Raw genomic sequence first — 15,918 nt, 5'->3', positions numbered from 1 at the left:
GATATCTTTATTAGTCACATGTACATCGAAACACACAGTGAAATGCATCTTTTGCGTAGAGTGTTCTGGGGGGCAGCCCGCAAGTGTCGCCACGCTTCCGGCGCCAACATAGCACGCCCACAACTTCCTAACCTGTACATCTTTGGAATGTGGGAGGAAACCAGAGCACCTGGAGGAAACCCACGCAGACACGGGGAGAACGTACAAACTCCTTACAGACAGCGGCCGGAATTGAACCCGGGTCGCTGGCGCTGTAATAGCGTTACACTGACCGCTACACTAATGGTGACAGAGGCCAGGAGGTGATAGTGTCTCCATAATATTAAAGGAGCTGCTACTGAAGCTCCCAGGATGCTTTGCTACATTAAAGGCGCCACAGAAATGCAAGCTGTTGCCGTTGAGTTGGGACTGAACCCTTTGCTTCTGCCTGCAGAACCGCCGGTCCGTATAACCCGACCGACGCACAGGCTGTTGGACCACAAGTACCTGGTGTCCGAGGATATTCTGCTCGAGTGTGAGGTGTCCAGGGTGGACAGACACACCAAGTGGTACAAGGATGGGGAGAAGGTGGCTGAAGACGGGCGGGTGCGCACCAGGAGCGAGGGGGCGGTGAGGTCACTGAGGATCCTGGGCGCACAGCTGATAGACTCGGGAGAGTACCTGTGTGATGTTCAGGATGACAGCATTGTGTTCCGAGTCCTTGTGGAAGGTAAGGTGCAGTGAGCCCCGTCGGCATTCACCAGTGCCTGTCCCTGTTGCTGGTGGGATTCTGATTGACCGAGTGGCCTCTGTGTCCGTATAAAAAGGGATTAGTTTAATTCAAAGTGGGGTTTATTGTCATCTGCACGTCCATGTGTGCACGGGTGCAAAGAAAAACTTACTTGCAGCAGCATCACAGGCACAGAGCATCAGATAAGCAGCATTCTCAAGAAAAACATAAATTAAATTATAAAAGAAAAAACACAATTAGAACAAAAAGCAAGTCTGTTGTAGTGCAAAGTTGTCATAGTGTTGCTATACCGAGGTAGTGATTAGCGTTGTGTAGCTTGGTTCAGGAACTGAATGGTTGAAGGGAAATAGCTGTTCTTGAACCTGGTGGTGAGGGACTTCAGGCTTCTGTACCTCCTGCCCGATGGGAGCTGCGAGAAGATGGCATGGCCCGGATAGTGGGGATCATTGATGGATGTTGCCTTCTTGAGGCAGCACCTCCTGTAGATGGTGGGGAGGGATGTGCCCGTGATGTATTGGGAAGAGTACACCACTCTCTACAGCTTCTTTCGTTCCTGTGCATTCGAATTGCCGTCCCAGACCGTGATGCAACCAGTCAGGATACTTTCAACAGTACATCTGTAGAAGTTTGTCAGAGTGTTCGGTGACAAGCTGAACCTCCTTAACCTCCTAAGAAAGTAAAGTCGCTGGTGCATCTTACTTGTAGAACACAGAACAGTACAGCGCAGGAACAGGCTCTTCAGCCCACGTTATTGTGCCAAACTAATTAAACCAGTAATTAAAATCCAACTAAACGTCCCTTCTGCCTACACACCCGTATCCCTCCATTCTCTGCATTTCCATCCAAGAGCTTCTTAAACACCTCTATCGTATCTGCCTCCACCCCCACCCCTGGCAGCACATTCCAAGCAACCACCGGTCTCTGTGTTTAAAAAAAACTTGCCCCGCACATCTCCCTTAAACTTTCCCCCTCTCACCTTAAATGCATGCCCTCTGGTATTAGACATTTCAGCCCTGGGAACCCTGTCTACTCTATCTATGCCTCTCATAATCTTATAAACCTCTATCAGGTCTCCCCTCAGCCTCCGATGCTCCAGAGAAAACAACCCAAGGTTTTGCAACCTCTCCTTACAGCTCGTACCCTCTAATCCAGGCAGCATCCTGGTGAACCTCTTCTGCGCCTTCTCCAAAGACTGCACATCCTTCCTGTAGTGGGGTGACCAGAACTGAATGCAATACTCCAGATGCACCCTAATCAGAGTTTTATAAAGCTGTTAAATAACTTCCTGACTCTTGAACTCAATGTCTTGACTAATAAAGGCAAACGTGCCATATGCCTTCATCGCTATCCTATCAACCTGTCCCACTTTCAGGGAGCTATGGACTTGGATTGCACCTATAAGCTGGGCCCAGGACAGGTCATCCGACAGGTTAATGCCTAGGAATTTAAAGCTGCTGACTTTCTCCACTGCCGATCCCCCAATGTAGACTGGCACATGTTTGCCCTCCTTCCCCTTCCTGAAGTCAACAATCAGCTGTTTAGTTTAACTGACATTGAACGAGAGGTCGCAGCACCACTCAGCTTGGTGTCCTAGCGAGCATAATTTGACATCATGGTTGACACAGACATCGTGGGCTGAAGGGCCTGTTCCTGTGCTGTGCCATTCTGTGTTAAGATAAGATGTTACAAATACAACAAAATCCCAGCGGTCCTGAATGACTAGCATCCTGGGATTTACAGGTAGGGCACATTCCCAGGAATCCCAAGTGCTAAATTAGAGCTGTAAATTCACGAATGACATCACTGTTGGCAGAATCTCAGATGGCGATGAGGAGGCGTACAGGAGTGAGATAGATCGGCTGGTTGAGTGGTGTCGCAACAACAGCCTCGTACTCATCGTCAGCAAGACCAAGGAACTGATTGTGGACTTCAGGAAGGGGAAGCCGGGAGAACACACACCAGTCCTCATTGAGGGGTCAGTGGTGGAAAGGGGGAGCAACTTCAAGTTCCTGGGTGTCAACATCTCGGAGGATCTACCTTGGGCCCAACATATTGATGCAATCACAAAGAAGGCACGCCAGTGGCTCTACTTCATTAGGAGTTTGAAGAGATTTGTTATGTCACCAAGGAATCTTGCAAATTTCTATAGATGTACAGTGGACAGCATTCTGACTGGTTACATCACCGCCTGGTATGGAGGCTCCAATGCACAGGATCGCAAGAGGCTGCAGAGGGTTGTAGACTCAGCCAGCTCCATCACAGGCACAACTCTCCCCACCATTAAGGACATCTTCAAGAGGCGGTGCCTCAAGAAGGCGGCATCCATCACTAAGGACCCTCACTACCCGGGACATGCCCTCTTCTCGTTACTACCATCGGGGAGGAGGTACAGGAGCCTGAAGACCCACACTCAATGATTCAGGAACAGCTTCTTCCCCTCCGCCATCAGATTTCTGAACGGCCCATGAACCCATGAACACTACCTCATTATTCCTCTCTTTTGCACTATTTATTTATTTTTGTAATTTATAGTAATTTTTATGTGTTGCACTGTACTGCTGCAGCAAAACAACACATTTCATGTCATACAAGTCACTGATAATAGAACATAGAACATAGAAAACCTACAGCACAATACAGGCCCTTCGGCCCACAAAGTTGTGCTGAACATGTCCCTACCTTAGAAATTACTAGGCTTACCCATAGCCCTCTATTCTTCCAAACTCCATGTACCTATCCAAAAGCCTCTTAAAAGACCCTATCATATCCGCCTCCACCACCGTTGCCAGCAGCCCATTCCACACACTCACCAGTCTCTGAGTAAAAAACTTACCCCTGACATCTCCTCTGTACCTACTCCCCAGCACCTTAAACCTGTGTCCTCTTGTGGCAACAATTTCAGCCCTGGGGAAAAGCCTCCGACTATCCACGCGATCAATGCCTCTTATCATCTTATAATAAACCTGATTCTGAGTGCTCCGTGCTTCCTTGCAGATCCGCCGGTGACAATCGTGGGAAGCACCAAGATATCGGAGGACCGGAGCTTCATGGAGTCGGAGGTCATCTCCATGACATGCGAGCTGTCTCGGCCGGACGTGAAGGTCCGCTGGTACAGGAATGGCATCGAGCTGCTGAACAGTGACAAGATCAAGATCGAGTCACGGGGCCTGACCCGGGAGCTGATGATCTTCGACTCAGAGCCCTGCGACTCCGGACAATACGTCTGTGATGCTGGCACTGACAAGCTGACCTTTAAAGTGACAGTGGCAGGTATCCCACTTTAACCACACGCCGATCACTGGACACAGCCGGTGACAGCAGATGCTAGAAACACTCAGTGGGTCAGGCAGCATCTGTGGAGAGAGAAACATAGTCAACGTTTCAGGTTAACGACCCTTCATCAGAACACCTGAAAGGCCTTTGATCCGTCATCACTGGGTCTCAGGTTTAAGGTCAGAGGGGAAAGATTTAAAGGAAACCTGAGGGGTAACTTTTTTCACACAGAAAGTGGTGGATAGGTTGGGACTGTTTTCCCTGGAGCGAAGGAGGCTGAGGGGTGATCTTATAAAATAGATAAGGTGGCATAGATAAGGTGGTTGGTCACAGGTTTTTTTCCCAGGGTTGGGGAGTCTAAAACGAGAGGGCACAGTTTTAAGGTGAGAGGGGACCTGAGGGGCAACTATTTCACGCAGAGGGTGGTGGGTAAATGAAATGAGCTGCCAGAGGAAGTGGTGGAGGTGGAAACTATTACAAAATTTAACAGACATTTGGACAAGTACAGGGCAGGCACGGTAGTGCAGCGGTTAGCGTAACGCTATTACAGCGCCAGCGACCCGAGTCCAATTCCGGCCGCTGTCTGTAAGGAGTTTGTACGTTCTCCCCGTGTCTGCGTGGGTTTCCTCCGGGTGCTCGGGTTTTCCAAAGACGTACGGGTTAGGAAGTTGTGGGCGTGCTATGTTGGTGCCGGAAGCGTGGCGACACTTGCGGGCTGCCCCCAGAACACGCTACACAAAAGATGTATTTCACTGTGTGTTTCGATGTACATGTGAATAATAAAGATATCTTATCTTACATGGATAGGAAAGGTTTAGAGGGATATGGGCCAAACGCAGGCAAATAGGACTAGCTTAGGTCAGCCTGGATGAGTTGGGCCAAAGGGCCTGTTTCCTGTAAGGTGTTACTCTGTGACTAAGTCCTGGAACTCCCTCCCCAACAGCACTGTGGGGGCACCTTCACCAGATCCACTTGTATTGGTTCAGGTGGGAAGCTCACCCCCACCTACGGGCAATGAATGTTGGCCTTGTTCACCCCGATCGGATAAATCCATAATTTAAAAGAAAAGCTGTCATCTCACGGAGGGAGATCTCCCTTGTTTTGTGGAGAACAGACCCTTTGGCCCACTGTACTCAGTCGTAGAGTTACACAGTACAGAAACTGGCCCTTCAGCCCAACTGGTCCATGCTGACCAAGATGCCCCATCCAAGCTAGTCCCACTTGCCAGTGTTTGGCCCATATCCCTCTAAACCTTTCTTATCCATGTACCTGTCTAAATGTCTTTTAAACATTGTAATTGTACCTGCCTCAACCACTTCCTCTGGCAGCTCGTTCTATATAAGATAAGACTTCTTTACTAGTCACATGTACATCGAAACACACAGTGAACTGCATCTTTTGCGCAGAGTGTTCTGGGGGCAGCCCGCAAGTGTCGCCACGCTTCCAGCGCCAACATAGCATGCCCACAACTTCCTAACCCGTACGCCTTTGGAATGTGGGAGGAAACCGAAGCATCTGGAGGAAACCCACGCAGACACAGGGAGAACGTACAAACTCCTTACAGACAGTGGCGGGAACTGAACCTGGGTCACTGGCGCTGTAATAGCGTTACGCTAACTGTTACACTACTGTGCCTGCTACCCACCACTCTCTGTGAAAAGCTTGCCCTTCAGATCCCCTTTAAATCTTTCCCCTCATCTTAAAATTGTGCCCTCTAGTTTTAGACTCCCCTACCCTGGGAAAATGGTCCACCTTATCTCTGCCCCTCATGATTTTGTAAACCTCCATAAGGTCACCCCTCAGCCTCCTACACTCCAGGGAAAGCAGTCCCAGCCTGTCCAGCGTCTCCTTGTTTCTCAAGTCCTCCAGTCCCGGGAACAACCTCGTGAATATTTTCTGTGCCCTTTCCAGCTGGATGACATCCTTCCTATCGCTGGGTGACCAGAACCTCGCACCATACTCCGTGGGGTCAAGTAACCTGATGTCCCAACTCTTGTACTCAATGCCCTGACCGATGAAGGCAAGCGTGTCACATGCCTCCTTCACCACCCTGTCTATCCATGCCGTCCATTGTACCTACCTACACTAACTGCATTTTACAGCAATTGGTCCATGGCCTTCTATTCATCCAGATACTTGTTAAATGTGAGAGTCTGTCTCCACCGCTCCCTCAAGCAGATACCACTGCACCTGCAGTGTTTTTTTTTTGTGATTTCACTGCTTTAACTCAAAAGAAAGCAAGACTTATAGAGTCATAGAGCAATGCAGCACAGATACAGGCCCTTCGGCCCAACCAGTCCATGCCGACCACGTTCCATTTCAAGAAGTCTCAAAGCCAATAGCACTGATTTTTAAAGTGTAGTCAGAATGATAATGTGAGGAAAGTGGCAACTGATGTCCATACAGTTCCCACAAACAGCAGCGGGCTGCTGACCAGAGAAGGTGAGAGACAGACATGGACAAAAGGTGAGGCAGAGGGAGCAAACAGGGACTGAGGGAGGGTGGAACAAGCAAAGAGCAAGAGGAATCCTCAAGAGAGAGATCGTGATGGGGTGATAATCAGTTTTAGTTGCTGTTGGGGAGGAGAGGTGGGGAGATATATTGGAATCTGTGCTCTTAATTTCTGGAGCAACACACAAACTGCTGGGGGATCTCAGCGGCTCGGGCAGCATCTGTGGAGGGAAATGGACAGTCGGCGCTTTGGGCTGAGACCCTTCATCAGGATGGAAAGGAAGAGGGCAGAAGCCAGAATCTCTCTTGTGTCTCCTAATGCTTGGGCTCTTTTATGTCCAACTGAGAGGCAGATGGGACCCCAAAGTCAGATCATCACCTCTGACACCACGTAGGTTTGTACAGTCCAGCTGCCTCCCTCTGTTCCTCTTGGGCCCTACCATTCCTGATATGTCTTGAATCTTCTGACCCAGATGTTACACAGCTGCTTACTGAGCCACTTCTGGCACATCTGGTTGTCAATCCCAGCAATTATTCTTGCCCCTGGTCTTGGTCTTTTGGGGAAGCCTTGAGGAAGACTTGGCTTGCTCTTCGACAATGGGGGCTTCGTGGTTCCCATGGTGACTCCTTTAGACTTCTGTACATGGGCCTTGCTCTCCGGGCCCCAATGACATCAGTCCCAGATCTCCCCAGCATCAACATCACTGAGGAACGATGATCTGGCCCTTGTTCTGAATGGACCTTGTTATGGAGAAATCAGCTGCACGTATCCTCCCCAAGCTCTGTCACACTCTCAGGCACCATGTTGGGACTTTCCCAGTCACAGATCCCAGCTGATTGGTGGTAGGAGGCAGCAATGGTGGAGACAGGACACTGCAGATGCTGGAATCTGGAGCAAGACACAAGGTTCTGGAGGATCTCAGCAGGTCAGGCAGCATCTGTGGAGGGAAATGGACAGTCGACGTTTCTAGTCGAGACCCTTCATCGGGACTGGAATGGTGGAGGGTTGTTTTTGTGATTGGAAGCCTGTGACCAGTGGTGTACCACAGGGACAGGCACTGGCACCCTTACTGTTTGTTATATATGAGCCAAATGTGGGCAAGTGGGACTAGGTTGGTGGGGCACCTTGGTCGGCATGGACCAGTTGGGCCAAAGGGCCTGTTTTGTGCTGTATGACTCTGTCTATGCCCCTCAGAATATTGTACATGTCTATCAGGTACCCTGCAGCCTCCTCTGCTCCAGTTACTGTTTTCATTAGAGTGCAGGCTTTGGAGAGTGTGCAGAAGAGGTTCACCAGGTGGTGTCTGGATTAGAGGACAGGTGCTATAAGGAGAGCTTGGACACACTTGGGTTGTTTTCTCTGGAGCGGCAGAGGCTGAGCGGAGACCTGATGGAAGTTTATCAAATTGAGAGGCATAGATTAGAGTATCATAGATAGAGTATCTTATCGAGAGCATCTTTTTCCCAAGGTTGAAATGTCTAATATTAGAGGGCATGCATTTAAGATGAGAGGGGGTGTTCAAAGGAGATGTGCGGGGCAAGTATTTTACACAGAGAGCGGTGGGTGCCTGGAATGCACTGCCAGGGGTGGTGGTGGAGGCAGATACGATAGAGGTGTTTAAGAGGCTCTTGGAGAGGCACATGGATATGCAGGGAATGGAGAGATATGGACCATGTGCAGGCAGAAGGGAGTAGTGTAATTAAGCGACATTAGATTAATTAGTTCAGCACAAGATTGTGGATTGTGCTGTTCTGTGTTCTATGTTCTAGATGCGAATGCAGGAGGTATGTTTAGAAAGTTCTCAAATGACATGAAAATTGGTGGTGCTGTTTATTAATGAGAGGATAGTCCTACAAGGGCTGATGGAATTTAATCCTGATGAGCGTGTGGTGATGCATGTTTGGATATGACATGTACCATGAATGGCAAGGACCTGGGAAATATTGAGGAACAGAGGGAGCTTGATGTAGGTCCAAGGATCCCTAAAGGTAAGATAAGATATTTTTATTAGTCACATGTACATTAAAACACACAGTGAAATGCATCTTTTTGCATAGAGTGTTCTGGGGGCAGTCCACAAGTGTCGCCACGCTTCCGGCGCCAACATAGCACGCCCGCAACTTCCTAACCCGTACGTCTTTGGAATGTGGGAGGAAACCGGAGCACCCGGAGGAAACCCACGCAGACACGGGGAGAACGTACAAACTCCTTACAGACAGTGACCAGATTTGAACTCGGGTTACTGGCGCTGTAAAGCGTTACGCTAACCGCTACACTACCATGCCTGCCCCTGCACAGGTAGATAAGGTGTACAGGATATTTGTCTTCATAGAATATCAGAGTAGGAAAGTTATATTGCAATCACTGGTCGGGTCACAGCTAGAGCACTGTGTACAGTTCTGGTCACCACACTATAGCAGAAGGTGCAGAGAAGAGTCACTGGGATGTTGCCTGGAATGAGGTGTTTCAGTAACAAGGAGAGACTGGGATTGTTTTCCTTGGAGCGCAGGAGGCTGCAGGGTACCTGATAGAGGTGAAGGATTCTCTGCGGGGCATAGAGAGAGGCAAACAATGCAGAAACAGGCCCTTCAGCCCAACTTGTCCAGAGCTGACCAAGATGCCCACCTAAGCTAGTCCCAGTTGCCTGTGTTTAGCCCATATCCATCTAAACCTTTCCTGTCCTTGTACTTATCCGAGTGTCTTTTAAATGTTGTTAAAGTACCTGCCTCACCCACTTCCTCTGGCAGCTCATTCCATATACCCACCACCCTCTGCGTGAAGAAGTTGCCCCTCAGCTCCCTTCTAAATCTTTCCCCTCTCACCCTAAACCTATGCCCCCTAGTTTTTAATTCCCATTCCCTGGGGAAAGGACTGTGTGCATTCACCCTATCTATGCCCCTCATGGTCTTATACACCTCACCCCTCAGTCTCCTATGCTCCAAGGAATAAGGTCCCAACCTGCCCAACCTCCCCATATAACCCAGGCCCTTGAGTCCTGGCAACATTCTCCTAAATCTTCTATGCACTCTTTCCAGCTCAGTGACGTCATTCCAATAACAGGGTGACCAAAACTGTCCACAATAGTCCAAGTGCGGCCTCATCAATATCTTGTACAACTGCACGATATTAAGATACATTTCCCATAGCAGAGGTGCCTACAACCAGAGCACACAGGTTGAAGAGTGGGTCTGAGGACGAATGTTTTCACCCAGAAGGGGGTTGGAATGTGGAACGCACTGCCTGAGGAGGTGGTGGAGGCAGAGAGTCTCACAATGTTTGAGAAGTATCTGGACCAGCACTTGAATCACCAAGGCAGAGAGGGTACAGAGAGGACTATATTTAAGACAAAGTTAGATAGATTTTTGCATGGTAGGGAAATTAAGGGTTATGGGGAAAAGGCAGATAGGTGAACCTGAGTCCACAGCCAGATCAGCCATGATCTTATTGAATGGTGGAGCAGGCTCGACAGGCCAGATGGCCTCCTCCTGCTCCTATTTCTTATGTACAGGCCAAGTGCTGGCAAATGGGATTAGTATAGTTGATACCTGATGGTCAGCATGGACATGTTGGGCCGAAGGGCCTGTTTCTGTGCTGTTTAACTCAGTGCTCTTCTCTCTGAGGTCTTTTAAGGTCTGACTATGTCCCCTGGAATTGGTTGTCTGATTGAATTCTCCCAGGAGGCTCTTTCTCCTCGCTGTGATATCTGCTGTCCTGTGGCCTGGTCTTACAGTGCCCAGCACTGAAAATACTTCCTTGCTAACCCTGCCAAGTGGTCACTTGAACCCCTCAGACCGATTTAGACGGGGTGAGCGAGGGGCTGGAGATCTGGCATCCGATCACGGGCAGCAGCTGGGGTGGGTTTAGATTTTAATGTCTCACCTTCCAGACTTTCACACACCCACACCCTCTCACACAAGTCTATGCAGAAAGAGGGGGGGGGGGGGAAAGTGGACTAAGATAGAATGAGGAGGGGAGAGCTAGGAAAAGAAGACAGCGAATAAATAGATTATCGAGGGGGAGTGTGTGTGTGTGTGTGAGTCATAGAGTTATACAGAAAGGAAACAGGCCCTTCAGCCCAACTCATCCATGCCAACCAAGTTGTGTTTTGAGCTAGTCCCATTTGCCTGTGTTTGGCCCGTATCCCTCTAAACTTTTCCTATCCATGTACCTGTCCAACTGTCTTTTAAATGTCGTTATTGTACCCGTCTCTACCACTTCTTCTGGCAGCTCGTTCCATACACTCACCGCCCTCTTTGTGAAAAACTTGCCCCTCAGGTCCTCTTTAAGTCTTTCCCCTCTCACCTTAAACCTACGCCCTCTAGTTTTTGACTCCCCTACCCTGGGGAAAAGACTGTGGCCATCCACCTTATCTATGCCCCATCACGATTTCATAAACCTCTATAAGGTCACCCCTCAGCCTCCCTCGCTCCAGGGAAAACAGTATGTGGGAGAGAGTGACAGAAAGTGTGTGAGAGGTTGAGAGAGAGAGAGAGGGAAAGGGTACAGGTGAGAGAGAGACTGAGGGAGGAGGTGTGTTTGGGATAGAGCTCTGATCTTAGCGCTCCAACCTTTTACTTGCTGGGGGCAGGTGTTGCTTGTGTCAGCAGTGGAAGAGGATTCAATGGAAATTTCAAAGTGAAAACAGAACATAGAACAGGACAGCACAGAACAGGCCCTTCGGCCCACAATGTTGTGCCGACATAGCTAATCCCCTAATCCCTCCTACCTACAGAATGCCCACATCCCTCCATTTTTCTCTCATTCATGTGCCCATCCAAGCCCCTCTTAAAAGCCCCCAATGAGTTTGCCTCCACCACCCTATCAGGCAACGCATTCCAGGCATCCACCACTCTCTCAGTAAAAAACGTACCCCTCACGTCTGTTCTGAACCTACCCCCTCTCACCTTAAATGCATGCCCTCTGGTATTGGATCGCTCAATAATGGGAAACAGATATTGCTCGTCCACCCTATCTATGCCCCTCATAATTTTATACACTTCCAACAGATCACCCCTCAGCCTCTGCCGCTCCAGAGAAAAGAGCCCAAGTTTGTCCAGCTTCTCCTGATAGCACATGCCCTCTAATCCAGGCAGCATCCTAGTACTCCTCTGTACCCTCTCTAAAGCCTCGACATCCTTCCTGTAGTGAGGTGACCAGAATTGCACGCAATACTTTAAATGCGGCCTAACCAGAGTTGTATAGAGATGCATCATGACTCCTGTACTCAATACAGATAATACTTGAAGGGGGAAGGATCTGCAGGGCTTGCTCCTGAGCCTGGGGAGTGTGTCAAATGGTTAGCACTGACGTTATGGGCCAAATGCCTCTCCCTGCACAGACATCCCCGCCCCTCGCAACACTGTGCAATTCTACCCTTGTACAACCTTCAGGCTGCCTGAGATAGTCCCACCAGTTGTTCCCAGCTCTGTCTCTGAGATGCCAAACCCTCAGTGTGAGAGAAATGCTCCTCGCCTCCCCCTTTCCCAATTGTCTTCAATGCAGTTCCTCCTGTTAGTGACCCTGTTGACAGTGGGAACTGTTACTCTAACGTACTGTCTCACCCTTTCATAATCTCCCTTTAAGCTTTGGTATCCCAAGGGAACAAGGTGATAAGACAAGATTTCTTTGTTAGTCACATGCACATCGAAACACACAGTGAAGTGCACCTTTTGCGTAGAGTGTTCTGGGGGCAGCCCACAAGTGTCGCCACCCTTCCGGTGCCAACATAGCACACCCACAACTTCCTAACCCGTACGTCTTTGGGATGTGGGAGGAAACCGGAGCACCCAGAGGAAACCCACGCAGACACGGGGAGAACGTACAAACCTCCTCACAGACAGCGGCCGGAATTGAACCTCTGTTTCCCTGGCCCCTCTGTATCTCTGACGTATAATGGCCCATTCGCTATGTCACTGGACTGGCATTCAGAACCTGCACTGCAGATCTGGAGACGTGAGTCCCAGACAAGATAAATACGTAGGGTATTGATTGATGCGCCCTGTCAACCAATGAGAGGGTGAGAGGGTGAGGTTCATTAGTCGATTGTACGCCAAAGTCAATTTACACAGGAAGCGTTGGAAAGGGTGCAGAGGAGATTTACCAGGATGCTGCCTGGTTTAGAGAGTATGCATTATGAGGAGAGACTAAGGGGTTAGATAGTCTTAGGTGAGGTTTAAAGGTCGGCACAACATTGTGGGCCGAAGGGCCTGTACTGTGCTGTACTGTTCTATGTCCTATGTAAACAGAGTTTAAGTCGGACATGGGAATAGATTCAGGGTTCTCTCCCTCCTCCTTTGACAGCTCCTCGGGATCGAGGTGACTCCGGTTCTGTGGGTTCAGAGATGGAGGTCAGTGTGGGACCCACAGACTCCTCCACAAATGGGACAGGAGGAATCTGATGGGGTGGGTAGTTTGGGATGATCCCAAGGCAACCCAAGAGATGTTGGACGGCTTGGGTCTGTATTCCTCAGAGTTTAGAGCCTAGGAGAATGAGGAGTGACCTTATTCAAACATATAAGATCTTAAGGAGGCTTGGCAGGGTAGATAGTGAGATGTTCCCACTTGTGGGAGAGTCACGAACAAGGGGACGTAACTACAAAATAAGGGCCCAGTCATTTAAAACTGAGGTGTGTGGAAATTTCTTCCTTCAGAGGGTGGTGAATCTCTGCCCTGGGGGTGGTGCAGGTTAAATCATTAAATATACTTAAAGTGGAAACAGATAAATAATTTGAGACACAAGAGACTACAGATGCTGGAATCAGGAGCAAAAAACAATCTGCTGAAGGAACCCAGCGAGTCAGGCAGCATTTCTGGAGGGAAATGGACAGTTGATGTTTGGGTCGAGACCCTTCATCTGGACAAAGAGGAGAGGGGAGATAACTAGAGGGATAGATGGAGGGAAGGGAGTGGGGTAAGGGCTGGCAGGTGATAGGTGGATCCAGGTGAGGAGGGGTGAGAGGCAGATGGAGGACGGCAGGGTGGAGATAGTGACAGAGGCCGGGAGGTGAGAGGTGGAGGTGACAAAGTCAAAGTGGAGTTTATTGTCAGGTGCACAAGTCCGTGTGTGCACGGGTGCAATGAAAAACTTGCAGCAGCGTCGCAGGCACCGAGCATCAGATAAGCAGCATTCGCAAGGGCTACAGATGGTGGAATCTGGGAACACAAGGTGGAGCATGGAAGCAAATGAGGGAGGTGGGGTGGGCAGGTGGAAACAGCGAGGGGAGGGGTGTGTGGATGATGGACAGGTAGTTGTGGAGGGGAAAGAAATGGGGCGATAAATATTTGGAAGATCGAGGGTGATGGAGAACTGGCACAGAATGGGAGTTGAGGCCAGTGTAGATCAGCCATGATGATACTGAACGGTTGGGCAGGTTTGAGGGGCCGAGTGGCCTACTCCTGCTCCTATTTTTGCATGGTTCTGTGAGGGACTTGCTCTGTGCTCCTGATGTTCTCAGCACCATTCTGAATGCTCCTTCTCCACTTCTTCAGGGCCACAACAGTCCCAACAGTCAGTGGGGATGTTGCATCTTGGAGCACATCCTTGAGTATTTTTCTCTCTCTGCCTGGTAATCTCTACCTGTGCCAGAACTCGGAATACAGGGTCTGTTCCAGGGATCTGGAGTCAGGCATATGAAAAGCCTGCACCCAAAACGTTGGGAATTCTTCCCTCTTTGACCTTTAAGACTCTTGTTTAAAACTTACCTCTTCCTCCGGGTATTTGACCATCTGTCCACTGGGGTCGAGTGGAATTAGGGCTGAGATTCACTGGGCTAATTCCTGGGTTGTCCTATCAGGAGTGGTTAAAGAAATTAGATCTGTATTCTTTTAAGTTCAGAAGAATGAGGGGAGACCTTATTGAGACATATAAAATCCTTAGGGGCCTTGACAGGGTAGCTATTGAGATGTTTCCACTAGATAGAAAAATAGGGGGCTATGTGGGAGAGAAGGGTTAGATAGATCTTAGGGTAAAATGTTGGCACAACATTGTGGGCTGAAGGGCCTGTGCTGTGCTGTAGTGTTTTATGTTCTAGTGGGAAGGTCTGAGACAAGGGGACAAAGCTACCTGATTAAAGGGCAGTTGTTTAAAACTAAGGTGTGTGGGAACTTCTCACAGGAGGTGGTGAATCTCTGGAATAAGATCTTTATTAGTCACATGTACATCGAAACACACTGTGAAATGCACCTTTGCGCAGAGTGCTCAGGGGGGCAGCCCGCAAGTGGCGCCACGCTTCTGGCGCCAACATAGCGCGCCCACAACTTCCTAACCCTTACGCCTTTTGGAATGTGGGAGGAAACCGGAGCACCCAGAGGAAACCCACGCAGACACGGGGAGAACGTACAAACTCCTTACAGACAGCGGCGGGAATTGAACCCGGGTCGCTGGCGCTGTAATAGTGTTACACCAACCGTTACAGAGTGGATCATGGAGGGGGGGAATTTAAAGAGGAGGTGGATAAAGTTATGAACAATCGGACAACACAAAGACTGGTGGAGTTGTGGACAGCGAAGAAGGTTGTCCAAGGATACAGTTACAGATACAGGCGGAGAAATGGCAGGTGGACTTTGATCCAGAGAAGTGTGAGGTGTTGCACTTTGGGAGGTCAAATGTAAGGGGAAAGTATATTGTAAGTATCAGGACCCTTAGGAGCATTGAGGTACAGAGGGATTTTGCGGTCCAAGTCCATAGCTCCCTGAAAGTGACTACACAAGTAGATAGGGTGGTAAAGAAGGCGTACGGCACGCTTGCCTCCATTGGTCAGGACAAGAGTCAGGAAGTCACATTGCAGCTGTATGAAACTTTAGTCAGACCGCACTTGGAATATTGTGTGCAGTTCTGGTCGCCCCATTACAGGAAGGATGTGGAAGCTTTGGAAAGGGTGCAGAAGGGTTTCACCAGGATGCTGCCTGGATTAGAGGGTACGAGCTGTAAGGAGAGGTTGGATAAATGTGGATTGTTTTCTCTGGAGTGTTGGAGGCTGAGGGGAGACCTAATAGCTATTTATGAAATTATGAGAGTCATAGATAGAGTAGAGACAGAGTCTTTTTCCCAGGGTAGAAATATCTAACACTAGACATTTGGAAAGTCAAATCCAGGTGGGATTTTCACAGTGAACGGTAGGGCTCTGGGCAGTGCTGCAGAACAGAAGGATTTGGAGTACAATTACACGGTTCACTGAAATTGGAGTCGCAGGTAGACAGGGTGGTGAAGAAGGTGTTTGGCACACTGGCCTTCATCAGTCAGGGTGCTGAGTATAAAAGTTGGGAGGTCGTGGTGCAGTTGTACAGGATGCTGGTGAAGCCGCACTTGGAGCATTGTGTTCAGTTTTGGTTGCCCTGATATTGGATATTAAACTAGAAAGAGTGCAGAAAAGATTTACAAGAATGTTGTCAGGACTTGAAGGACTGAGTTATAAGGAGAGGTTGGACTGGCTGAGACTTTATTCCTTCAAGTGTAGGAAACTGA

The 15,918-nt window shown here is 49.2% G+C and overlaps 1 protein-coding gene across 1 annotated transcript in view; it reads left to right on the top strand.

Annotated features, from left to right (window-relative positions):
- The window catches only part of LOC127575050 (obscurin-like protein 1), a 105,326-nt gene that overhangs the window by 59,405 nt on the left and 30,003 nt on the right, over positions 1-15,918 (top strand). The window contains 1 exon segment of the mRNA XM_052024681.1: positions 3,725-4,000. Coding sequence (XP_051880641.1) covers positions 3,725-4,000 — 276 coding nt within the window.

Source organism: Pristis pectinata, chromosome 1, assembly GCF_009764475.1.
Source record: "Pristis pectinata isolate sPriPec2 chromosome 1, sPriPec2.1.pri, whole genome shotgun sequence".
NCBI classification, from domain to species: domain Eukaryota; kingdom Metazoa; phylum Chordata; class Chondrichthyes; order Rhinopristiformes; family Pristidae; genus Pristis; species Pristis pectinata.
This window is presented reverse-complemented; position numbering and strand designations above follow the sequence as displayed.